The sequence below is a fragment of the Grampus griseus genome (genome assembly GCF_964374135.1).
Source record: "Grampus griseus genome assembly, chromosome: 18".
Lineage (NCBI taxonomy): Eukaryota > Metazoa > Chordata > Mammalia > Artiodactyla > Delphinidae > Grampus > Grampus griseus.
The window spans coordinates 17522024-17549933 of record NC_139012.1 but is presented as its reverse complement, the minus strand read 5'-3'; the positions used below and the strand labels follow the sequence as shown (position 1 = coordinate 17549933).

General features: G+C 36.1%; 2 protein-coding genes across 2 annotated transcripts in view; both read left to right on the top strand.

The window, feature by feature from the left end:
* The window catches only part of GPC5 (glypican 5), a gene marked incomplete at both ends in the record, with an annotated part of 1359437 nt that overhangs the window by 737042 nt on the left and 594485 nt on the right, over positions 1-27910 (top strand). The gene's annotated exons all lie outside the window — the stretch shown is intronic.
* LOC309836105 (small ribosomal subunit protein uS14) lies at positions 18965-19267 on the top strand. Its single transcript, XM_082675908.1, has one exon. It carries the CDS (start codon positions 18990-18992, stop codon positions 19158-19160), a length of 171 nt encoding a protein of 56 aa, XP_082532034.1. The 5' UTR covers positions 18965-18989; the 3' UTR covers positions 19161-19267.

Here is a 27910-nt window from a genome sequence, read left to right as displayed (position 1 = left end):
TTTCATTGTACTTTTTGATATCAACATAACCTTAGCTGTTTTAATGTTGAGATTTCTAGTATCTGTGGCTTTCTCATTCTCAATATATTAAGAACAAAAGTAACTTAAATAATCAATGTGCTTATTAATGATCCACTAAGTCAATTACCTTTCTATGACTAGCAAACTTGAGAGATTGCATGAAAATGGGTATAAATAACAATCAGAACAGACTTACAATTTTATATTGAAGTATGCTGCCAATTATCCCTTTACTTTAGGGCAAGTACTGTTTTAGCCTGTTTTCCAGGGTCTGGTACAATGACTGACTTGCAGTAAATTCTCAAATTACACTGATTAGTGAAAAGAAGTATGAAGTGAATTTTCTATAAAATTAGAAAGGCATAATCAGTGACCATCTAATTCACCATGCTTTTCCAGTTTCATAAATAAAATCCTCAATATGAGATGTCCTTAGAAAATACAGGATGGATGGAGAGGTAGCAAGGTGTCATGGGGAAACAAAGGCCCTTTATAATGGGATAGCCAAGGATTGGAGTTTGTTTCTATAATTTTGGATCAGTTAAATATTCTCTTCATATAATAGTTTCTTTAAAAGTAAATATGGTAATATTAGTACCTATCTTGTAAGACTTTTCTGAGGCTAAGAGGTGAACTATGTAAAGGATTCAACAATAGTGTATGGTAGCCATTGTAATTGGGAATCTAGTTTGAATTATAAACAACTTAATATTTTTTTATTTGTCTTGAAGGAAGTTAACTCATAATAACAATCATAGAGTAAAGCAATTTTCACTTTTCCATGCTTCTCCCCAGCGCATTTTACTTCTTTTGCTGGCAAAGAAAATTCCAAGGGTAAAATAATCATTTATTTGGCTATTAAGTGTTTCTTCCAGAGCTCCCTATTCAATCTAGTCAACAAAAATGCTAATTAGTCCTAATTGTTTGGAGGACACCGGTCGGTCCATTAATAGATGCAGAGATCCCTAAAGCATCCCTCACAAAATAGGATATTTTAAATCCCCCTGAGATGAATTTAACTTTATCATTAAGAGAGAAAAAGGATTAAAATTAAGCTAGCCTTAATCTACAGTTTTTAACTACCTGTGGAAGTATATAGACCCAGATATATCTACTTCTAGAGATTGCTTAATAAGAAAAATATAAATGCTAGATAACAATTTCCTAAGAGAATTCCTTGTTCTTGATGGGATGAATGAAACCTCACATAATGCCTTATGGTTGTAAATTATTCTGATAGACTGATGCAGCAGTTAGTTTTGTTTACCTTTGATATTTTTCCTAATTGTAGAAAGAACTAAATTATGCTTTTCATCTAGTCTGATATGTTGCAGTTGTTATATTGCCATGTCTTTACAGGCAAATTTTCCAAAAACACACGTATGAAACTAACAGAATGTGTGTATGTCGACTGAAAATATTCACAACCTAAAAGTTGAGAGTTATGTTTTATTCTGCAGAAAGTTTTAGGACTTCAAGCCAAGAAGGCAACATCTCAAGTAATCCTGAGAGAATTACTCTGAGGAGGTGAGGGGGGAGCGAGGATATATAGGAATTTTGCAACAAAGGGCAGGTAGTCTGAACTTCAAAAGATTATTGTTAAAGAAGACAAGATATCTCAAGTGAAGGAATTTAGTGCTTTTCTATATATGGGAAGATGCAAGAGTCTGGGCTCACTGAAATCATTCCTTTGATGTGCACCTCAGCTATCCGGGGCCAGTATCCTGTGTTTGCACATCCCGAGTTCCCTCTGAGCTCATTGTGGGGAGTGGCTGCAGTCTGATGGCTGCTAGACGGCAGGCATTCTTTCCTTCCGGAATTCCCTCAAGGCTTACCAGCTCACCATTGTCAGTAGCTGCAATCACTGATGACTCTGACATCCTTCGTTTACCAATATGGCCAGCAATATTCCATTTCTCAGTGTATGTGGATTAGTACTAGTAGTTAAGTTCTATTCAGTAAGTTAAATTCAAACAATTTTATTTGAGTTTAGAGACAGGCTACCAGTAATACTGCAAGGTTATTTTCATGGCCCATTTCTTCTAAAATCATATAGCATTTCTACATATTTGAGTTGAGTAAAGGAATATCAAATGTTCGACTGAAGCTGACTGGGGTTAGCAATATTTCTCATGTGTCTGGCAAATAGAATCTATCACCATTCACTGATGGAAACTCATGAATACAGTAGACCCATCTGACACTCTTCCTTGGCAGAAATTCTTGTTTTGAAAGCTATAATCTATATTTCTAAAAGAAGGTCTTAAAATGGCTAGGAAGTTATCAGACTTACAGAATTTATCATGGATTTATAGCCTGAAATATATTAAAGACTTTAGGTATAAAAATATTTCTGAGGTAGAAGTTTTCTATCGTCAGTGGCTTTTATCTAAGCTCTCCTCCTATTAAGTATACTTTGTAGGATGGTCCTTTGCTGATCTAAACAGACCATATTAAATGTGTAATTGAAGCAGTTATCAAAACTTCTACATTTTTTTCCAACCTTTCAGGCAAGAGTATTGATGTCATTTTCAAGAAAATCTTCAACTTAACCTGGAGAACTTCTTAGTATAAATGAATGGTGCTCTTTCAGAAATTGCTTGAAATACATTCATTAAGCATTTCGATCATATCTAAATGTCAGCCACTCTTTTGTAGCTTCCATGCAATCTTTGGGTCTGTCCTTAGAATATTGCTTTATTGCCACTATGGCTACAAAATGCTCTTACACTTGGTGATCATCTCATTTCAGGGTAAACGAAGAACAATGCCTATGGTACCACATCAGAAAGGCATTTTTAAACGGTGAATCTGCCTTAAGGCAACCAATTTAGGTACAAAATCAGATGTGGAGGAGGAATTGAAAGTCATTGCTGTCACCAAGTACCACATTCTACTGTATAAAGCACATTCTGTGGCCCTTAAAGAGACATTGGTATCTTACTACAGTTTTGAGCAATTCACACTGAACGAGTAAGCAAATGAATCATTGGTGTGTTGACATAACAGTGCAAACACTTGTTCATCTGATGGCGTTGAATTTTGAACAATTTACAAATTGGCAGAGAATCTAGTCTGTTTTTAAATTGAGGCAAGTATACAGAAAACAGTATCAACAATTTCGGGCCATACAACCCGGTAGAAAGATACAAATAAATCTGTGAAAGTCAGGGAGCAAAGGCAGGGGAATATTAAAATTTTAAGGACGTAAGGAAGCCTTTAACTGTAATTTATAACTTTAGAGGGGGTTAGCCCTCTATTTGCGTTAACTCAACCAAAAAATGTTGGTTGGGGACAAGAAATGGTAAACTATCTTCTCTTTTCTAGGTTTCATGCTCTTAAAGGTCACCATTTTATTTACTCCAAGGTTTGTTTCTATTAGTTTCTTGATCAAGAAATGTTGCCTTTTAGTACATAGTTAAAATAGGAAAATTTTTATTCTGCCCAAGCGCCCTCGGATTGGCTGTAGTATGCTGTTGGCTCCCCAACGTATATTTTATTGGAAGAGACTCCTGATCATTAGGACTATTTTCTACACCCACATTTTTCAGTTATTTAAATATTAAATACCACTTCACTTATTTGCCTACATGAAAATTTTGTATTTATGAAATATGTCTTCCTCAAATTTTTTTACCCATCTTCTACATACATCATACTTCTACCCACTCCTTCTGTAGTTTTTAGCTAAGTTGAATTTTGTACATTTAAATAGACTGCTGTTTGATTAACTGCAGTGGCACAAATCTTTTTCTATCAAAAATGATGGGCTGATTAACTTAGTAAATTGAGAGGAGCATCTTACACAACTAGGAAGGAAAATTTAATAGTGGTCCTAATGGAAATCTCCAAATCAGATAGGATGATATCGTTTAATTTATTACCAATGACTTTCCTATGTTGCTGCTATTCAAAATTTATTTTCTTATTATTTTGCTTTATTATCATTTCTGTTTGCTTCTTATTATAGTTGACATAATAGTGATAGCCATTGGCATTTTTAGTTGTACCAAAGCTAAAGATTTTCTTGAAACTGGTTTAAAAAAATGGAAAAACTTCTTTTGAGACACTTGTTTATAAGTTAGACCTGTTTTTTCCTCATCATTTAGATGGAAAAACATTTTTTTCTTCCTCTATAATAGAAGTCTAACCCTTATCTGACCTCTTATAAAATAAGGCAATATTGATGTTTTATGTTATAATATTATAAGGAAGCACTTACAGGATTTACTTAAAATGTTCCATTTTTGGAACAATGAGAATTTCTTAATGTTTATACTGTATTTAAATATAATCAACTTAGATAATATAATTTAGACAGGAATTTCAAAAAAGACAATGATGAAAGGACTTTTACGATCCAATCTGAAATTGGATAAGGAGAAGAAATATTAAAGAATAATTTAATACTAATATAGTATTTCACAGTGACAAACCTATGTAAATCTATATAATAACTTAATTTGTATACCACTGTCTATAAAATATCATGAAGTAGGTATTAGATGTACCAATAGAAACATATTGGAGGAATGTGTTGGACAGAGATGAAATTGTGGGACTGAAACTGAATTTACCTCACCTTGAATTAACTTTTCAATATCACTGTTGGAGTAATTGAATGCTATTTTAATATGAATAAGAATTATTTCATAGATTTAAATCAATTGTTTCTACTTAGATTCTTTTTAAAATCATTCTTTTAATGTTCTTTGAAGCTTAGTGAAAACTTAATGGAAAATGTCTAAGCGCATATAATTACAACTAAATTAACAAACTATGGACATGTGTCTTGTTTCAAGTTTAAGTTAGTGATACCAAGTGTTTACAGTAATCTTAGTACACAGTTCTCAGTGGTAAAGCCAAATTACCTAGGATGTTCAGCAAGTCTCTCTGTTCCTCACATGCAAGTATTTTTTCTTGTTTTGATTACTTCTACTTACTGTCTCTTCCTCCACGATGTCTCAAGTTACTGACCTTGTCCTCTCTTTGTGGTTGTCATCTCATGCATCTTCTTATATATTTGGAATTAAATAAACATCTTAGTTTATGATTTCAGTACAGCTGCTGCTCTGATTCCTCATGGTAGTATTCATGGAAACATAACTCTTATCTGGAGGGATTAACCTGGGGGAACTGGCATGCTCTGAAGACTCATCCTGAACATTTAATGAGCTCAGATGACATTGCTGCACACCTTAGCTTTTGCCTTGTCTTTTTGTTAATAACAGTTCTACACAAATGAAGGCCTTGTTTCTTCAACTTCATTGGCATTAATAAATTCATGATCGCGTGACTCTCTAAGTATGTGTTGTACACCTGTATTTACTTTTGAGTACATTTTAAAACACCATTAACTTTTATAAGATCTTTTAAAGTTCACATACAATCTAAAGTATAAAGTTCAGTGGTTTTTGGTATATACAGGGTTGTATAACTGTTACCGTGGTCAATTTTAGAACAGTTATCATCCCTAAAAGAAACCACACACCCACAGTCATCTATCCCCAGCTCTAGGCAACAGCTAGTTAACTTTTCTGTCTGTATAGATTTGCCTATTCTGGACATTTCTTATAAATGGAATCATATCATGTGGTTTTTATGATTGGCTTCTTTCACTTAACATAATTTTCTTAAGGTTCATCCACGTGGTAGCATGTTTTAGATATATCATGCATAATAGTCATAAGATCATGTATTGTTACTTCACTTTTATGGTCGAATAATATCTCGTTGTATGGATATAGCACCTTGTTTATCCATTCACAAGCGGATGGACATCTGGGTTGATTCTATCTTACCTTTTATGAATAATGCTCCTATGAATATCCATGTACAATTTTTGTATGAACAAGTTTTCTTTTTTCTTAGGTATATAACTAAGAATAGAATTCTAGGTTATATGATAACTTAACTTTTTGAAGTACTCCCGTCCTGTTTTCCAAAGCAGCTACACTGTTTTACATTCGTATGAGCAGTATGTGAAGTTTCCACCTTATCCAAATTGTTATCAATACCTTTGTTTTTCTTATTATAGCCATCCTAGTGAGTGTGAAGTGATCTCATGTGGTTTTGATTGGTATTTCCCTGATGACCAATGTTCTTGTTTGAAGAAATGTTTTCTCAGATTCTTTGCCATTTTAAATTGGGTTATCTGCTTTTCTTATTGAGTTTTAAGAGTTCTTAAATATTCTAAATGTAACTCTATTATTAGATATAGGATTAGCAAAAGTTCTCTCACATTGTATAGGTTCTGTTCATTTTCTTGACTTTTTTTTTTTTTCTTTTGCGGTAAACGGGCCTCTCTCTGTTGTGGCCTCTCCTGTTGCGGAGCACAGGCTCTGGACGCGCAGGCTCAGCGGCCATGGCTCACGGGCCCAGCCTCTCCGTGGCATGTGGGATCTTCCCGGACTGGGGTGTGAACCCGTGTCCCCTGCATCGGCAGGCGGACTTTCAACCACTGCGCCACCAGGGAAGCCCTTCTTGACGTTTTTTGAAGCACAAGTCTTTCATTTTCATGTCCACTGCTTTTGTCTACCTTTTGCTTTTGTTGCTTGTGTTTACAGTGTCATACTAAAATCGTTAAGACTAACACCTATGTTTTCTTCTAAGGGTTTTATTGTTTTAGCTCTTACATTTAGGTCTTTGATTCATTTTGAGTAAATTTTTGCATATTGTATAAGGTAAGGATTCAATTTCATTCTTTTTGCATATGGATATTCAGTTGTCACTGCACCATCTGTTTTAAAGAATCTTCTTGAATTTATCCTTACAACTGTTGAATTGATCATAAATGTGAGATTTTATTTATGGACTCACAAGTCTATTCCACTGACATTTATGTCTAGTACCACACTATACTGATTACTGTAGCTTTTTAATTTTGAAATGGGGAAGTATGAGTCTTCCAATTTCGTTCTTTTAAGATTGTTTTGGCTTTTCTGAGTCCCTTGAATGTGCATATAATTTTCAGGATCACCTTGGTAAATTTTGCAAAGAAACTAGTTAACATTTTGATAGGGATTTGTTGAATCTGTATATTAACTTGGGAAATATTGTCATATTAACAGTATTGTCAACTGATTCATAAACATGAATGTCTTTCCATTTACTTAGGTCCATAATTTTGCTGAACAATCTTTGTAGTAAAACAACACTTTTTGACAAAAGATCACTCAGTGAAATATTTACACCATTAAAAACCTTCATCATACCAATGACAGGGCACCTGCTTGACATAGTGCCTCAGTGATACAGCAAAACTCTGTGCTTATAAAAATGCAAATATTGTGATACTGATAGTGTATATTATAGTTATTATCAGATTTATTCATAAGATATGATATAAAAAACATTTCTATAAAGAGACTGAAAAACCTCAACCCTTTCTCTGCTTTGGTGATATTTGGAGATCTTTTACTTCCAATGTCCTGGGTTTTTGTTTTTTTAGTTCCAGTTATTTCTACAAACACAAGTATTTATTGGTATAATTGTCCTTAGTTTCCTGTAGCACACTGACACTGAAGCCATTAGCCAATCTTTAACACTGACCTTGAAAATAGAATTTATTTCTACTCTTCGAAGTTAAAGGAAGCTTGAATTCCCCCCCAAATTCCTATCTGATTTAAATGTAATCCTGGTTTCTCTCCCCATTTTCCAAGTATCAATATTTATCAATTGTGTTTAACAGTATATTAGCTGTTAGGCTACCATAAGATACCATACACAGGGTGGCTTAAACAACAGAAATTCTCAATTCTGCAGGCTGGAATACCAAGATCCAGGTGCTGACAAGGCTGGAGTCTTCTAAGTTCTCTCTCTTTGGCTTGAGGTCTGCAGCTTCCTCACTGTGTCCTCACAGGAACTTCTCACTGTGCACACGCTTCCCTGGTGCATTTCTTCCTAAAAGGACTCCAGTCCTATTGGATTAGGATACCACTCTATGACCTCATTTAACCTTAGTTATTTCCTTAAAGGCCCCATCTCCAAATACAGTCACAGTGGGAGTTAGGTCTTCAACGTATGTATTGGGGGTGTATAATTCAGTTTATAACTCATGGTATATTAGGAATCGAATTTTCTTCCACTGTCCAGAAAATGTTCTCCCTTTATCCAATAGCAGCCTTCAAATTTTCTTTCAGGAGCAACCTTCTCTCAGCCCATGCATCACAGATAAGAATGATCTTATTCCTGTTTCTTAGGATGGGAAGGAGCCACATTCAAGCATTTTATTCTTCTAGCCAAAGTGATTGTTTTAGGGGCAGGCTAGTGACACAAGCTAGACAAATAACCTGGGATTATTGCTGAACAAAGGTGGAAGGAATTCTTTATCCATTTAGCTGAGCTTAACGTTTGTAAACCTGTAGCTATTCTTAGCCATGTTATCCTGATATGGAATGAGCTTGCCTTTAAAAAAGAAAAGCCAATAAAGAAAATGGCAATGCTCTGATATGGAAAGACTCCTGGTTTTATCTGAACATCCAGATCCAGCCGGACCTGAACCTCAACTACCCCTGGACTTTTCAGCTGTATAAGTCAACAAATTACCTTTTTAGTAAGTTTAAATTTGCAAAGAAGATATCTCTATCATTTGCAAAGAAAATAATTCTGGAAGACAAGAGTTGAAGTCTTTAAAACTGAAATAGTGAACTAGAAACAAACTTAAAAAACTTAGAAGAAATCCTCTTCATAAACACTAATCAGGCATGAGGATTAGATGGAATACCTATGGCTAGAGAGAGAAAATACTTATTTTCTTTAAATATACTCTTAAATCCATACAATTAAGTTAGTATGTCTTTGCCAAGAACCAAGTATATTACATTATTCTTTAGAGAAATATTCACTCCCTATCATTCAGGAGTAACCTTAAATAAAAGAGACATTTGTTATGAGAAACCACTTAAGAGTGTTTCTGCCAAATGTGATGCTATCCCAGAATTATTGGTGTAGGAACCAATAAAAGGAAATAAAACTTTTGGGGACAAGAAATCTGTCAAGAAGTGAGTCATTGAAGACATAGGCTTTCCATGGAAAAGATGATAGAAGTTAATCAGAAGGTCAAAGAATGGAGAGAACTAGAGCCACTTGGAGATAAAGATTTCAGCAAAATTGAGATACAATGTTTTGTTTGAAAAGCTTGGAGAATAAACATTATAAATAAAAAATTGGACAACGGCAATCTCAGATTTCAGAATTGAAACATTTCACAGTAATAGTATATAGTTCAGGGAATAGAAAAGGAATACATTGTTGAAATGCATTTTGAGTAAAACATGGATGACTACATGTCCCCTTGGGAACATGGTCTGAAAATAGTGCATTCTGTTTTTCTGAGTGTCTGACTACAGCGATATTACTGAAAGCCTTGAAATGTGTCATTTTACGTTCTGAAAAAACTTACAAGTCAGTTTTAAAGTTGTCACTTGTCTTTTGGGCAGACAGCTATTTCTTTGAAGTTGCTGTACTATTCTCATCTAAAAGTAGAGAAGTGTTAATCACATTAGGAAAAAAAAATAAGGAAGCTCTCTGAGTTTTAGTATAGAATTTTCTGCCACTTATTTACTAGGTTCTGAAGAAACAATTTCATATTGGAAACTAATACTTTTTGAACTCAAATACTCTAACAACACAAGCTATTACAGCCAAGGGAAGAGTAGAAAAATCAGAAGTCCATTCAGCTCATCAAGCCTTCCTGCCACCATTTGAAATCTGCCCAGCTTTCCTCAAGACCACATCTAATTGATTTTAAAGGACTGAAGTATCAGCCTCGACCTCACCTTGCAGACCATTTTTAACACATCTCTCTGAATGGACATGCTCCGAATTTGATTCTCGATTTAATTTGCTGTTTTGTTTTATTCCAGCTTTTTAATAGTCCTTTCTTAATAGCTATAGCATGATTTTCTTAATTCTTCCTAATTAACTTCCTTAATTTTTAAGGCACTCTCAGAAAACGATCTCACGTATGAAATAACTTAAAAATGCTTCTTGAAGTTTATCGAAAAACTTATCCCAGATCTGTATCTAGTCCCGCTTAACCTGCTATTGATCTCTATCAGGGGTATGTCCAACTATTTAGAAAATTCACGCTTCATACCTATGAGATGAACCATGTGGCATGCGCAAAGATTAAGCACATGCCCGCAAGCCCTTAGGATACAGCAAGTACCCCCAAATACTGGACATTTATTAAAGAGTTATTATCTTTCCATGATAACTTGCTATCTCTGTCTTTATATATATTCAAGAGTCTTTAAGATTTATAGTCTTTAGGATTCTATACGTTCAAGTTAATTACTCATTTTTATACAGTTCAATATTTACCCCAAATTTAATCAAATACTTAACAATTGAATATATTCAATATTTATTGTATATCAGTATATTCAGTATATTTACTGTATATAAGTAGCAATATATTGAATCTTCAGTTCAGACTTTCTCCTGATTTTTCTCAATTATTTACAGTTAAACCAAACTTAACTTTCCCTTAGCTGCTCTGTTTTTAAGCCTTACTTTAGGAGTGATCCTTTCTACAAAACTATATCTTAGCTTTAATGTGACCTGCTATTGCAACAAATTTCATCTTGATTTCTGTTGCAACTCTCAAAACATTCTCAGTCATTGTGCAGCCGTGTATTTTGAGCCAAAGCAGCATCTTGTGCTTTACCACCTGTTTTCCCTTTTGTATTAAGGTTTAATATTTGTCAGATGATTCAGTTGCAAATCCACCTTGGAAATAGAGAAGCTTCTTCCCACTGAAATTTAAGTGATGGGTAGGAAATCGATCTCCAAGATGTGGATTAAAGAGAAGCGAGAATAAAAACAGCCAGACCACTTATGAGCCAATCGCAATAGTTTAGGAAAGAGATTAGGGTCCCTTGAACTAGATTGTTGTCAACGGAAATGGGCAAAAGTTAATGGATTTAAGACCCACCTTAGAAGCTGATACCATAGAATGAATAGAATGGGTACAGCTAGGGAGGGTTAGAGGCATCAATTTGAGTTCGTGTTTTTAGTTTGACTAGTTTTATGGATGGTAAGCTCATTTGAGGTATGGAGAAGTCTGGTAGATTGGTGTGATAGGAAAAGAGAATTTATAGATTGATTTTTGACTAAGGTAAATTTTAATTATCTTAGTCATCTTAGTAGAGTAGAAAGTAAGATTCAGGGGTGTGGAGTTAATGGAAGTTGGGATTACAGGTATAAATTGGACAATCTATAAATAGTTTTAAAAACTTTGAGAGTAGATCTGTGTGCTTAGTAAAAGACTATAAAGAGAGTACCCAGCATCTGGCTTTTCTGGGTCCCTAAAATTTGGGGTAGTCCAATGAGAAGCATCCGTCAAAGAGAACTGAGAAAATGGTGAGAGGGATAAGAAAACCCCTAAATTATAGAGTAAGAAAGTAAAGTATCTCAAAAAGAACCGACAAATTACCTGTGTAGAATAAAGCATAGAGGGTCAAGGAAGGTTAGGATAGAAGAATACACTTTGGGTTTGGCAATGCGTCAGGCAGATAGGAGTTCTTGGTAGAGTTACTAACATTCCTAAGAGCTGACTGTTAAACTTTATAGTTTCTTACTTGAACTTCAGGACCTAGTATAACTTTAACCTCACTATCACTACTTATTGACCAAAAGGTTGGTAAAAGAATTTGGATAGATGTTCATTCAAAGTATGCACAGTGCGTTCTTCTGAGTACCCCAATATTGATTTCATTTTGAATCAGACCAGCAAAAGACTGAAATCATGCTGATTTTCAGAATAGTGAATTTTGCTGAACTGCATTTTGACTTGACGTTTGCCCTGCATTAGGAAATATGTGGAGAAACGGCTCAGTGAAATGTCATAAATGTTACCCAATTATCAGTTAACATAGACCAGTTCTTTGATATTTAAATAAAATGGACTAGAGTCCATATTCCACAATCTATGAGGACGTCATGCATTTCCTAAGATTTCAACAAATTCCCAGCAACTTAAATTGTATGCTCTATTCTGGCTCCAGGATCTTTTTCTTATTGGCTTGCTTTCCTATTTGTACTTGCCTTAGATTATTGTTTAAAATAGGGAACACTGTTATTCAGCTTTTTGTTTTTCATTTCTTGGACTCCTAAACCACTCACAATGCATTTATACATATAAGATTTTCCTGTAAAGCTGGGATGTCACTGTGTAATTATAAAAACAACTTAAATTGCATATTTTCATTCAGCTTAAGTCTGCTCAGTTCCTCTCCTGGGTTTTCAAGAAGCACCTATTTAGAGAGACAATCATCCTTCAAAACCTGTGAGCTACTCCCACCTGACGGTCTCTGAAGTCACTGTCGTCTTTTTGGAACACCATCTCTCCAGATGTATACATGGTTCACCCTCATTTCACTGAGCTTTCTGCTAAAAGATAGACTGTCCATGGCTACTGTATGTGAAATAGCTTCCTTGGCCTACCTGATCTATTTTTCTTTGTAGTGTTTATCCACACTTGACATACTTACTTCTGTATCTGTTTCCCTACTCTCTCAAGAATAAGCTCAGAGTAGGAACTTTATCTGTTTCATTCACTGTTATATTCCTAACACTCAGGGTGTGGCCTGGTCTGTCTGTGGTAGGTGCCAGATAGTGATGCTGGAGTGAGTGAATGAGTAAACGAGTCTGAATCCGTTTCTTCTTCAAGTAGAGAGAGCACCTGCTTAAGTCGCATGAATATTTTCAGTCAATGATACAAATGTTTTCTGTGCTTTGCTGTCAGGTTTGATATAGATAAATATTTAGTGTCTTAATATTGCGTACATAACCCAAAACATTTTTGACTATGACACTTGCTATAAAAATAACTTATTAGTACTACATCAAATCTATGAAGTTAGTAGATCCTAGCCTCACTAAAGTTGCTTTGAGGATGTGTAGTCAGGATCTTTTATTATCATATTTTTCAATTATTTTAACATCTTTGGACGGAATATCTATTTTTTGGTTGGGTTCTAATATATTTTTGGTGATTGTCTAAATGGGCATTTGTTTTTGAACATTCTTATGAAAACAGTGGGCCCTCTATTGTGCAATTTCTTGAGTACAAAGGTGAGAAATATGCCTCATTTGTAGTGTAGTAAACTAGTCATAAAAATAATTGCATTACCTGTGATTACCCCACAAATTCTGAAATACTAAGTTGAGGGTAAGAATTGGTAGTAAAAATGCCTTTTCCTTTTGAGTGGCAAGAACTGTTGGGTACCGTACATTACTCCATACATCCCCAGGTCCTGTCTGGTAAAACTGAAGTTTAAAAGGCATCATTCATTTTAAACTTGAGGACTTTTATCTGACTTGTTACCTCCACTTGCTACTGGCTAAAGAGCCCTGAAGTATTTTGTTCTCTATAACATTAATAACAAGTGAATATTTATTGAATTCATTCATTAGGATAATGTGTCTGCTTGTGTCAGTGAGAGATGGTCTAACTATGTGGTAGTCAGAGGGAGAATATTAGTTGCTTGTCTTTGCCTGTTACTTGTTAGGAAGACAGGTGTAAAGATGTTGCTGTGTCATTTGCCCATGAACCACATCCCTGACCTTGAGCAACCATCCTGCCAGTGTTATTGCCAGTGTGGAGACTTGGAGGGAGGTGAAAGAACTCACCACAGTTTCTTAATATTTCCTGCAAAAGCTGGTGTTGGAAGGTCAGCCTTTCATATGTGAAAACAATCTGCTTAACTAATAATCCAGAGGTGAACATAGAAATAGGCTAGAGTTCAGTCTTTGAAGTCTGGTCTCTGGCTATGAAAACATGTTTTACTTTTAAATGTATCAATTTTTCTCTTAGTTTATTATGGTTGGACACAGTGTAATGTTTTTCAACTTTTTAGCACTGGTTTTCAGCATTGATTTTTAAATTAGTTCATCTTAATTTGTAAAAGATTCGGTACACTAACTCTAATCTTTCCATTAACCACTGGAGATTTTTGCCTAAGTGTCTGTGGTAAAATCCATATTCAGTGATGTTGATGTGATGGGAAAATTTCTTTCAATTTTTTTTGCCATGCTGGAGTGTGATTCTCCCACAAGGACAATGTTTGTCTTGTGTGGGATTATTAAAGACCAGCAGTATACTTAGATATGCGTAAGATGTCATATAAAAATAAACAATTAAAATATATCATTTAAGTCATATACTGTGACTTAACTTTGCTTTATCATAAATCTAATAATTCTGAAAAGAAAACAGACCACTGATTTCCAGAGCTGCTGTTAATAACATAGCAAATACTTGTAGCTTCTAAACCACTTTTGCATGAATATGTATGCCTATAAAACCTTATTTGTTCTTCCTGAGAATCCCATGAAGAAGGTATTATTTGGCCATTATGAAGAAATTAAGATTTAGATTAGTTAAATATCTGAGTAGTCACTTAATAGCTGAAATGTGACTCATGTCACCATATACTACATTTGGTAACACTAACATATAATTAATTCTTGAATACTACTTAAGTTGCTGTTAATATTGACTCAGATATTTTAAGCAAGTGTAAATTATATTTCAATAGTAAAGAAAATACTTTAATAGTATTTAATACAATGTAGTCTATGAAACGTTATACACTATTCCTTATACGTATATTGTAAAGTGCATAATACACAGGGGATACTTCAGATGAAGTAAGCCATGTAAGTCAGATAAGTTGGTGAGTGATTATTTGTGAAATATACTGCTGTTCTTATTCAGAAAGTCACTTTTTCTACCTTAGCTATAACTACAATATAACAGAATACTAGTCTCTTTTTCATGAGGATCTCTTAACACCCATTTGAACATTGACTGTTAATTATTTGGTGGGAAACTAGAGTGTTCATAATTTGGAAGCAGTATTTATCCATTTTCTTTCACCTGAATTGTTTGGTGTACGTATTATCCTTTGATAGCTACTATGAGGATGGAGTTACGTAATCCTATTAACACATTTATAATCTAAATGCACAGACGAGACCTATAAGTATGTTAAATAACACTGAAAGAGAAAAGGTGGGTTATTGGGATGTCTGGGACTCAGATAATAGGCAAACTGCCAGACTGGGTCAAATCATCTAGGCTACTTCAGCAAACGCACAAGGCGTGATACTGACATGAGGACCTAATCCTGTAGATACTACAGGAGGCATTGAGAGGTTGGTGGGACAGGAAATAAAGGAGTGATAAATAGAAAACCATTAGGTTTTCAGACCCATAGTCTGGGGGATTTGGGAGGGCTGGCTAGGAGTATTTAGGAAAGCACATGGTGTGCAGCAAGTTAAGCTTGGTGTCTTGCCAATTGGCCAACAGACAACATGTGGAAGTTCAGACACGGGAAGGAAATCGGATAGTAAACAGTAAGAACCTAAGCACAGGAGCTAAAATTTAGGGCTCTGGAATGGCATAAGCTGCTTTCCAATCCTGCTTTCACTATAACTCAACAGCCTGACCTTGAACAGGTTATTTACACTCCCCAGTCTCAGTTTTTTCTTCATCTGTAAAATGCTAATACTACCTTCCCCATGGGATTGTGGTAGGATTAAATGAGAAAATGTATGTAAAGGATTCAGTAAAAACTTGTAATAAAAAAAAATATATGGAGATTTCCTGGTGGTCCAGTGGTTATGACACTATGCTTCCACTGCTGGGGTCTGGGTTCAATCCCTGGTCGGGGAACTAAGATCCTGCAAGTTGCGCAGCACGGGCAAAAAACAAACAAACGAAATGGTTTTCATGTTCACCGGGAGGCTTGGAGAGAAGGCTAGGGTTCTAATCTGCAAAGGGCACAAAGTAGTGGCTGAAGACAGGCAATGAGATGGGGATTCTAGTAGGAAAATTCTTGTTTTACTGCTGCTAAGGATGTTTCTCTCACTCCAAACGATGGAAGGCTGCCTGATCCAGCCTTTCACCCACTGAAGAACTATGGCAAAGTTCCTTAAGTTTTAAGTTTCATGAGATGGCTAAATTCTGATAAATACAATGTTTGTTTTAAACCAGTGTTACAGAGGCCAGTACAAAGGGGTATGAATAACAGAAGGGTATCTGTGTTCAGTATCTGTCAACCCACAATCAAAGATATGCTCCTTAAATTTATTTGTGTGTTCCTCTTGTGTTAATAATACCCTATTTGGTCCCTATGAGCAGAAGTCAGAGCTGGCTGAGAGTTTTGTGTTTATCCTGATAGTTTTTTCTATAGATTAGTATTGAGGAGTTGGCCAGATGGAGCCTTTTTGAATACATAGTAGGAGAACATTAAAAAAAAATTCAGGCGGGTATAGTGATGTGACAAATACAATGTCTTAGGATATTTAAGGTAGTGACAGAATGTGAAATGACCATATGTACAGAGCAAAGCAAGCAATTCAGGAATCCGTGGTGGTTATTTTAATTGTTTTGTCAACATGTTATTCAACTTGAACAAATTATCTAAGCTATAGAAATTACATTCATAGTAGAAACTTTTCATAGTGGAAATGTTATCCATTTAACTCCCTTAGGTTCTAATACAATAACTCTCCTAGTAGCGGTAATACACGGTATATATGGTTTGGTTAACAAAATCATATTTTATATAATTGCATACTTTAAATGAGAGCAATAACTAACTTACAAATATGTAGTAATAAAGGTCAATGGATAAAAAATTCTTCTGCATCCCCTTAGCTGCAGGCCTAATCCTACTAACATGACAAAAACTTGCACCTCTGTCAATTCTTTATCAAATTTCACTATCAATCAACCTATATCTAATATTAACCATATCCTTACTTTCTATCACCAAACACAGCTCCAAAAAATCATGGCCTACTCATCAATCACCCACATGGGATGAATAACAACCATCCCACTGTATAATCCAACCATAACTCTTCTAAATCTATTGATCTACATCATAACAACCCTCACTATATTTATACTATTTAATCAAAACTCAACTACCACCACACTATCATTATCATAGACATGAAACACCTATTATCCCAACCCTCACCATACTCACTCTACTGTCAATAGGAGGGCTTCCACCACTGTCAGGATTCATGCCTAAGTGAATGATTATTCAAGAATTAACAAAAAATAATATCCTTATTCTACTAACATTCACAGCCATCACAGCACTGCTCAACCTATATTTCTACATACAGCTCAACTACTCCACAGCACTGACTTCAGCATCATCAATAGTTGAAGCCGGCACAGGCTGAACTGTATATCCTCCCTTACCTGGAAACCTAGCACATGCAGGAGCTTCAGCTAACCTCACCATCTTCTCTCTACACCTAGCCAGCGTATCCTCAATTCTCGGGGCCATTAATTTTACCACCACTATTATCAACATAAAACCACCTGCCATAACCCAATACCAAACACCACTTTTCGTGTGATCAGTCCTAGTTACAGCAGTATTACTTCTATTGTCCTTACCTGTCCTAGCAGCCGGGATTACCATACTGCTAACCGATTGAAACTTAAAATACAACTTTCTTTGGCCCTGCAGGAGGAGGAGACCCAATCCTATATCAACACTTATTTTGATTCTTTGGACATCCCTAAGAATACATTTTAATCCTACCTGGGTTTGGGATAATTTCACACATTGTAACTTCTCGGGGAAAAAAAGAACCTTTCAGATATATCGGTATGCTCTGAGCTATGGTATCAATCGGGTTCCTAGGTTTTATCATATGAGCTCAGCATATATTCATGGTGGGCATGGACATTGACACGTGGGCATACTTTACATTAGCCACTATAATTATTGCTATCCCTACAGGAGTAAAATTGTTCAGCTGACTGGCAACACTTCACGGAGGCTATATTAAATGATGGCCAGCCCTGATGTGAGCCTTAGGTTTCATCTTCCTTTTCACAGTGGGCGGTCTAACCTGTATTGTCCTAGCCACTTCGTCGTTAGACGTGTTCTTCATGATACCTACTATGTATCGCACACTTCGACTACGTACTCTCACTGGGGGCTGTTTTCGCCATTATAGGGGGTTTTGTACACTGATTTCCACTAGTCTTAGGATATACACTTAACAAGCAAAAATTCATACTTTATGATTATATTAGTGGGTGTCAACCTAACCTTCTTCCCACAACATTTCCTAGCCTTATCTGGCAGACCTCGACGATACTCCGACTACCCACACGCCTACACAACATGGAATACTATTTCATCAATAGATTCATTCATCTCATTAACAGCAGTCATATTAATAGTCTTCATTATCTGGGAAGCATTCACGTCCAAACGAGAAGTATTAGCAGTAGACCTTACTACCACAAACCTCGAGTGACTAAACGGATGCCCTCCACCATATCACACATTTGAAGAACCGGCCTACGTTAATCTGAAGTGATCAAGAAAGGAAGAAATCCAACCCTTTTCCATCCCCTTGGGGATGCATTCATTTGTATGAATATGTATTTTTCTTCTGGCAAATGATGATCAGGTTATAAATTATAGAGTAACCTCAAGCACTTAATTTACAGGAATTCACTGATATGCTCCGCCAATGAAATTGAGAGAGAAAACAGTTTAATACGCGTGCCTATGCAGCAGAAGTACAGCGTTTTATGTGTACATCTGCATACTTGTGTTCATAGGTTTGGTTTTAGGCAGTTTCACTCATAATACAGGCAACTACCATATGTCCCTTTTCATATTAGCCTTCAAATAAATGAAGATAAGTTTGAAAGAAACTCCCATTAATGAAACTTGGTGTTCACAGATGACAGCTGTCACCAAATGTGCATGAGGGTCCTCGAGGACAGTGCTCTTCACACCATGTGTCTTGGGCAGACTACACATACACCTCACCCTCTGTGTCCATAGAGAGGCAGTGTATTCAAAGACGCTGGCCCAGCCTCACTCCAAGTTGTAGGCAGTGGTATGGAGAGGTTCATCAAAATAGCTCAGGTGAGCCTTTTGCCTCGTTGCAGCCAAGGAAGCAACATGGGGCACCAGCAGCTTTACTGGAGCCATCCGAGAAAATTCGGCCAGGGTTCTCGTTCTTGCCGCGTCTGCTCAAACCGGCACGGTCTGATCCGGAAATACGGCCTCAATATGTGCCGCCAGTGTTTCCGCCAGTACGCGAAAGACATCGGCTTCATTAAGTTGGACTAAGTGTGAACTTCTTGAATGGGTCATCACGCATATCTACCTTCCTCAGAAACAATACTAACTCTTTGTATATAAAATAAAAAATGTAAAACTTCAACAACAAAAAAAAAAAAGCTCAGGTGACCCTCACTGCTGCTGTTTTCTCTACTTTAACATTATCACTTTTCATACATGAAAATGACCACAACTTACCATTGTTTGTCACAAAAAAAGTATAGAGGAAATATGTAAAATCTATTAAAAGAATGCATGTGCAAATGAATATTGGACGACTGATATAACTGGATTTTTGGACTTTTCTAGATCCTGCTAAGTGAGGATGGAATATAAAGTAATAAAAAAACTAAAGCCTGATTAGATTTATGATGGCATATGGCAGGTCATCTTCATTATTTGAAGATTTTCATGTATGAAAATAAATGTGTTCCCCCAAATGGGCTTTAGATTAGAAATCCAAGTTAAAATGACTTAAATCCATAAAACATGGTAATGCTTTAAAATGTGTAAGCTATATTCAGGATTCTCCTTCGTCCCTTACTTTCTTTGTAATTCATGTGCTGTACGCTTAAATATTTTTATAATGCCACATAACGTCAGTTAAACTACAATCCCTCCTAGAGCTCCGCAAATAGGATGCAAAGCTAGGAAGGCAGTTAAGGGTGGTACTGATGGAAGTGACAATGTGTAAATCAATAGGCTGGATGTATAGGAATTGGTGTATCCAACAGCAGAGTGTCTGAAATGGGACTCTTAGAGGCTAGCAAATTATTGGGGATGGTGCTGTCAATGTGTTAGGCCGAGGTTTGCTATTGGGAAAATAATGTGACGGAGGTGGCTTGTATTTGCTTCCATGCTTGTGTTCAGGGCATTCCTTCTGGTTCATTTTTCCTTTTTCTTTTCTACCTGCTGATTTCTTATCCTTTAAGACACAGCTGAAGTATTACTTCCTCTTTCCCTAACGCCAACACAGATTCTCTTCACCACCTCATTGCCATCATAGCTGTTCTCCAGACACCTACCATAAACACTCACAGTGGATTATATGTGTTTGTGTCCATCTCTCCTGAGGAAGAGTGAGTAACTTTATAACATAATGGATTTCATGTCTGAGAGCTCTGTAAGTATTTGATGTTGTGCTTGGATTCTAGTGTATAAGGCTTTTTTTTTTTTTTTTTGGCCTCTCCCGTTGCGGAGCACAGGCTCTGGACGCACAGGCTCAGCAGCTATGGCTCACGGGTCTAGCCACTCTGTGGCATGTGGGATCTTTCCGGACCGGGGCACAAACCCGTGTCCCTGCATCGGCAGGCAGACTCTCAACCACTGCGCCCCCACGGAAGCCCAGTATAAGACATTTTTAAAGTAGAGAATATAACATACATATAGATGTATTATTGTAGATATTAGGATATTTAGATGTTATTGATTAGCTGAATTCATTAGATTACCTATAAATTCAAATGGAATTAGGATGCTTATAACTTAATCAGATCGAGTTCATGGATATTTAATATAAATTAAATACTTTTTTGTAACTTGGAATATATTCCATCAATGACCAATGTAGTTAAAATTTAAAGATATATTATTGTAATAATATCAGTGACCACACACATGTAAATGGCAATTATGAAATCCAGGAAAAATATAAGCATGATTGGGAACTTTAAATTCTTCATTTATAAAATCGAACCAATTATCATGTTTATTTTTCCAACAAGCAAATAATACCAGTAGTTCCAATTTATGTATTTATACATGCTTGATTCATCAAAGAAAATAATTGGAAAAAAAGGAGCAGAATAGAGCTGGAGTTGAATATTTGTGCTTTGTCTTTTGCCATCAATTTTATTTTATTTTTTATTTATTTATTTTTTTTTTGCGTTATGTGGGCCTCTCACTGTCGTGGCCTCTCTCGTTGCGGAGCACAGGCTCCGGACATGCTGGCTCAGCGGCCATGGCTTATGGGCCTAGCCGCTCTGCGGCATGTGGGATCTTCCTGGACCAGGGCACGAACCCGTGTCCCCTGCATCGGCAGGTGGACTCTCAACCACTGCGCCACCAGGGAAGCCCTGCCATCAATTTTAAAAGCAGTCAAAGTGACATCTTCCTCCATTTTTTCCCAGTGAAATGGTATAATAATTTTTATAAGTCTAAAGGAAAGACCATGTAAAGTAGAAATTTAGAAATACACTGAATTCATCAACTAGGATTAGGTTAATCTGTATCCAAAAGAAAACCCCAAATAACAGAAGGTTAAAGAAGACTGAAATTTCTCTCTCACATAAAACAAGTGGAAGGTAAACAACAGAGTTGTTAGGGTGTCTCCTGGTTATGAGGGACCACAATTCTTCAATTTTTCTGTTCCACTGTTCTTAGTATATGACTAAATATGCAGGTTCCAAGATCCCCACAGGAACTCCTACAGGATAATACCACTTCCACATTCCACATAGTGGGAAGGTGAATAAAAGGTCTCCTTCCAACACAGTAAGTTTTCTTTAAACAGCCTTTGACCTCTCATGCTTCTACTTACATCTAACTGGCCCGAAAACTCACATGGCCAAACTCAGCTGTATAAAGAGTTGGTCAATATAACCTCAGAGAAGATGAACTTTGCATTACCAAGTAATAAAAGTTCATGGATGGCAAGTAGAAGGCTGTACCACTGAGTCCTATTATAGATAACTACCTCCTTTTCCATGGGAGAACTTAATTAGACAAAGTTTGCAGGAATAAAAATTGCTTATCATGACAGATCATAAGTAAAAGATAATTCTGAACCCTCAAAATGATGATATAATATGGGCAGTACTATAATCAACTAATTAAACTTAGCAAAGAAGAGCAGTAGGGAAAAAAACATAAGCAAAGTCAGAAGAAGCTGTAAATAATTATATCTAATTTATATTCCTTTGTGTATATACGATTAGAAGTTCATTTAATCACTGTATTATACAAATCAAAGTTTTAAAATCAACTATGATATTTAAGAAACTAAAAAGTGTATAAGAGGAATACTTTAAGGAAGTAGAAATAGTCTAGAAAAGAGAATATCAAAAGGTATAACATAGCTGCATTTACTTTAAGAGCTTTCTTTTGGAATAGGACTTGAATTGTCCTATATGACACAAGGTGTAGAATGAGAACCATTGGGTAGAACTTATGTTCATTAATTCACTCACTCATTTGTTTACTTAATGAGCACCTACTATGTCTCAGGCAGTGCTTTGTGTACTGTAGTTATAACTGTGAATAAGTCAGACAAGTTCCCAGAACTCGTAGAACTTGTATTCTAGGGAAAGTAGACACCAAGCAAGTATACACACAAATTTCTGATGCTCCAGTGAAGAAAATGAGGTAGGCTTCTGGAAAACAGCACCTCAAGCATAGGTGAGCTACTAATACAGAGCAAACAGTCTTCCGAGATACCAGGACTCAGACTGAATCAGAATCTCTAAAGCATGCCCAACCTTCCCACTTACCTGCATGTCTTTCTACACCCTAGTCCCCATCGCCGTCATCTGTCACAAGGGCTGCGGCAGTACTCAAGATGATCTTTTTTTAAAAAACAATAAAGAGATTGTGTCCCTTTCTTCCTTAAAATGTTCTAGTGATTCCATTTTGGGATTAGAGTAGACTCCAAATGGTTTAGCACGGCCTATCAGGCTGTTTGTAATGGGTTTCTGCAAAACTTTCTTTCTCATACTGAATTCCATGTTCATCTCTTTTCTTGGGCTATATGAACCTTCTTTCTGTATCTAGAATATTTCAAGTTCTTTCTTCAGAACATTTGCATTTTCTGTTTCCTCAGCCTGGAATGCTTTGTTCCTAATATTTTCATAGTCCTTAAAGGAATGAGGTTCAAACCCCTGGAAATTTGAAGTAAAGGCAGGAAGAGATATTGGGATTATTGGATGCACTGAGAGGTAGTGTTTTCAGAGATCTTTTCTAGTCCACATCTTCAGGAACTCTTATTGACCATTTTAGACTAAGTTGTCATGTAGTCACTCTGTTACACTATCACTTTTTAATAGCACACATCAGTAACTGAAATTACCTAATATCTTCATATCTTCATCTACTAATGTTTGTTTCCCTCCTCCATTAGAATATAAATCTCAAGGTAAGGGAAAATAACTGACTTGGAAACAATTTGCTTATTTCCTAGAATATTGTTTGCACATGGTAGGCACTCAAGAAATATATTTGAATAAGTGACTTTTCTTCTAGGTTTTCAGAATATAACTTAAAAATATTTGGGTACTAGATAAAATAAGGTGTATTTCTTCTATCTTTTAAAACAATAGCTTGGACTTTGGAAATTTTACTTTGTTTATATCTAACAAGATATAAAGTTTATTTTCTTATTATGTTTACAATTTGAATTGTCTTTTCTTAACGGAATGCAAGACTGCTGTGACAGGAAATTTAATCTGTTTGGGTTACTCATATGTCTCCAGGGTCTGGAACAGTGCAGTCACATGGAAGTTGATCAACTATTGAATGAATAAATTATTCTGTGAATATGCACATTTATGAATGTGAATTTATATAATAGAGTCCAAAATTGGGAGAAAGACCCATAATATATCCTAAGAATTTTTTTTTTTTTTTTGCATACTTAAGATCAGGCTCTGTCCTCCATCAAGAGGGTAACCTCTTTCTGTGAGCTTTCTTTGTCTCCTTGATATAATCTAAGACTTCTTGGTACCACTTTCTGGAGAAAATTGTTTTGCAATAAGAACCGATGATTCTACTCTGAAAATGGTTCCGTTATGTAGTGAGTAAGTGCTTTATCAAAAGAAAGCCTGTGACTCGTTGTTGATGGCCTTATGATGTCTGGGCAGAAGTTGCCATGTTTGCTTCACACCTACCTTTCACTACTCACCAGTTAGGTGGTAAACACCATTTGCATTTTGATTTCCTTGATAGCATCATTTCTTCTCTTTTGGAATATCCAGTGGTGTGCAGGAGCTGGCTCTTACGAATTCACAGGAGCCAGCTATGCACACTTCTTCCCAAGTTTGCATTCAGTGACCTCAGGTCGGTAGCCTGAAATTAACCACGAAATCTTCCAATGCTACAAATCAAAGCTTTTTTGGTCTCATTTACCAGCCCACCACTGTATGTCTGAGTAGATTCTGTGCTTCATGGCAGCTGCTTTTACTGTTCCTCTGGACCATTCTTGGAGGGTAGCATGGAGCCTGGAAAAGACTGTGGACTTTAGGATCGTATCCTACTGCCTTTCTCCCTACATGACCATGGGAACAGGCTAGCTTCTCTGGACCACATTTATAAAACGCATTTTTGTACAGAGAATGGAAGGAAGTAATATATACAATATCCTAGCACAGTGCCTGGCACATAAAAGACCCTGAAAGACAATATCTGTTTCCTTTTAAATGGCGTGGTACTGGGAGGGGCAGAATAAAGCCAGACTTTGGTGAAGCGCCTCTGTAAGAGTAGAGCGCACTGTGCTTAAACTACAGCTTCTTAAGTGAGCACTCATAGCCCCAATTAGGAGTATTTATTCTGGCTCATCTTAAATCATGTGTGATCCAAAGGAACCTGGTTCCCAACTATAGCACAGTGTTATCCAATAATGCAGAGCAAGGGTAAATGTACTTAGAAGCAAAGAACATCAAACATCCTAATGTAATTATCTCAAACTGGGTTTATGCAGTCAAAAGGTAAAATAATCTCTCCAGTGTGGTTACCTTCATTAGTGTTATGTCTTATCCGAAGAGAGAAAATATCTGAGAATGGGTGGAATTTTAGTAACTTGAAACATTAGCCAGCCATTGATTTGAGGTAGCACTCCAGTCTGGGAAAGTATTAATGATATGGCTGGACTCTCTGACAGTACGGTTTGTAGTTTTTTTTTGAGGAGAATAGAAAAGGAGTAAGACCTGTGCTTTTGAAGATGATAATTTTATTTGTAAAGCAAGGAGATTGATATTTGAATACACTATAGCTATTTCTAGTTAATTGAAGGTAATTACATTATAAAAATGCAAATAATGTGTGAGAAAGAAGGTCCCTGTGTGTTGCAATGAGATTTTTATTACGTGTCTATCAAAGTACTAAAAATGGATTTCACAGCATTAATATAAAACCAGAAGAAACATTTAGTCTTATTTCTGCTTTTTTACTTTTGATGCTGCAAAATGATAGGTCTGTTCTAGGTGTTAGAATGTAATGGGAAATTACATATATAGGCAAGTATTTATACATATAGACCTATATGTGTGTGTGTGTGTGTATGTATATTTCCACTATTTCTTAGATAAATATTACTGCTCTATAAAGTTTTTCTGGATTATACTTCCTCTGCTAGAGGTTACCATAAAGTTATACAATGCATTTAAGATGCTATTACAAGATAGAAAGTAGGGTTTGGTAATGTAGCTAATAGCAATGATCAAAAATTTTAAAGGAACATTGCTGTTAATACACTACTGAGTTGATATTCCTAAAAAAATACAAATGCCATCTTCTTTGAGCCTCATTCTTTGAGTCAATCAAGTTTCAATGCCCTTGTAAGAGCTGCAAACACAAGTAAGACACATTCCATTAGCTAAAGGTTCTGAAATATATGATGGGCATACAAAATATGCACGTGGAAGCTAAAATAGAAACATGACGTGATAAAGAGAAGGGGGGCCGGTATGGAAATGCTGTGGATGTTCAGAGAGCAAAGTGATTTCCTTTTGGCAGAAGAAATCCACAGTGATACTTTATTTGGGCCTTTTAAGATGGGAGTATTTGATCAGTTTCCAAGTCAGGCAGATTTTCCCAGTATAGGAGAAAATGTGAGTAAAGCAAATGAATAGAGGAAATCAGGTACAATTGTATTCATCTGCTTGGACTGAAATGAAGGGAGTAGCAAGGAGAATAATGAAAGATAAGTCTTGAGGGGTTGTTATAGTTTAGACTGTTGGAAACTGGAAATTATTAGTGGCGATTAAAAAGTCACTAAAGGGTTTGGAACTTGGAAAAAACATGAGAGCTCTAAGAAAGGTTATTTTATTGCAGATACACTGGGGTGAGTTAGGATTGTGGGAAACCTATTTAGGGCTCTATGGCTGGAAATAATGGGACATAAAAATAGAAGTAAGAGGCATTAGAGAGAATTTATTTCCTTTCTAACAGTCATTCAGGTAAGAAAGAAGTTACCTGTATTTAGTGGAGACCAAAGGCACTGAAGCTAAAATAGCATTCTGGATGACCAATGCATCACGTTGCAAAGCAAATTTCTTCACGTGTGCAGTACAAGTAATGCAGAAGTTGTGAGATTAAACAAAAGGATGTACATGAAATAGACTTGTTAATTATACTGCTCTAAGAAAATGAATAACATTGTTATTAGTTTTATTAAATTTCATAACATCGCTAGAAAAATGTTCATATTAACAGAATTGCAAAAATCAAGATTTGGGGGAAATTAATGAGTTTAATTTTAGAAAGATCAAAATGGAGATATTGTACCATTTAGGGTCCCAACAGGAGAAAAATTAGGATAGTGAAAGTAGGGTTTGTTTACAAAATGGTTAATTATAATGCTGTCAACAGGGTATAAGGGAACTTCAAAAGATACTGTACTATAAGAACCCAGAGCAAGTAGCAGCCCAACTGATTCTACCCGAGGCTGAATGGATGAAGAGAGGAAGAGATACAAAGTTCTGCATTGCTAAATGGTGTTACAAGTAGTCAAGGGCCACAGACAGACCAATGCAACCTCACAGGGAAAGAACCAGAATGCACAATTAGATGACTCTCTTCTCCTTTCCTTTGGTATCCAACTGGGATTCCCTATTGACAAATCTAACTGGAAGCCAAAGAAGCATGAGAACCAATGAAGGTAAATCCGTACATGTCAGCGTCTTGGGACAGGCAGCAGGATGGAGAATAAACCCGCACAAAGGGAGATACTCAGCACAGATGCCAATAGGGAGATCTAACAGACAGATAGAAATATGAGACCTTAGGCAGAATATTTGACTTAGTAAGTGTTAATAGTACTGACAATTGAATAATCAGACTCTATTCTTTAGTTAATACCCCAGGCTGACTCAAAAAATAATGGAAGCTTCTTTGAAAAGCCTTTTGGGTAATGACAGGTATTCTGCGTTTAATGAAGTTTGTGTAGGTTCACATAAAGTAACTTTGGAACTAGTTCCTCACTCATATTCATCTGTCCAGAAAGGGGAAATAACTTGTGTGGACAAAGGGGAATGGACTGATTTTTATATTTTATCCTCTGGGGTACCTCCTACTGAAAAGAACATATTGGTAAAACAGCCATGAAAGCAGACTGAAAAAACCTCCGTACTTCATTAGAATGGGGCATAAAAGAGCTAAGCATACTTTCTGTCTGAACATCAAAAGAAAGAGTTGTGATTCTTCTTCATTGAAACAACCGTGGCTTCTAAGTCAGTGAACTTGCACGGAAGAACACCTAACCTAAAAATGTGTAAATTCCTTCAGGTTCTAGGTGGGGATACATTTGTCTTCTACAGATTTATACATCTGGGCATATAAGCTTAAAAACTAAAATGTTATTTTAATGCTGAATATCCTTCAGTACTCAAAAATACGAACAATTTTAATAAGGATATGTGAAATTAAAAGATCATGATATTCAGGCCCCATCTAAAGGAACAAAAAACAGTTGCTTGGGAAGATATTTTCTTTTTGCAATCGCTGCTAGTCTGAATTTCTCCATTAGATCTCTTAGTAGATTTTGCAATATT

Excerpts from the sequence above, each read along its gene's own strand:
- LOC309836105 (XM_082675908.1), top strand. The coding sequence starts at position 18,990 with ATGGGGCACCAGCAGCTTTACTGGAGCCATCCGAGAAAATTCGGCCAG.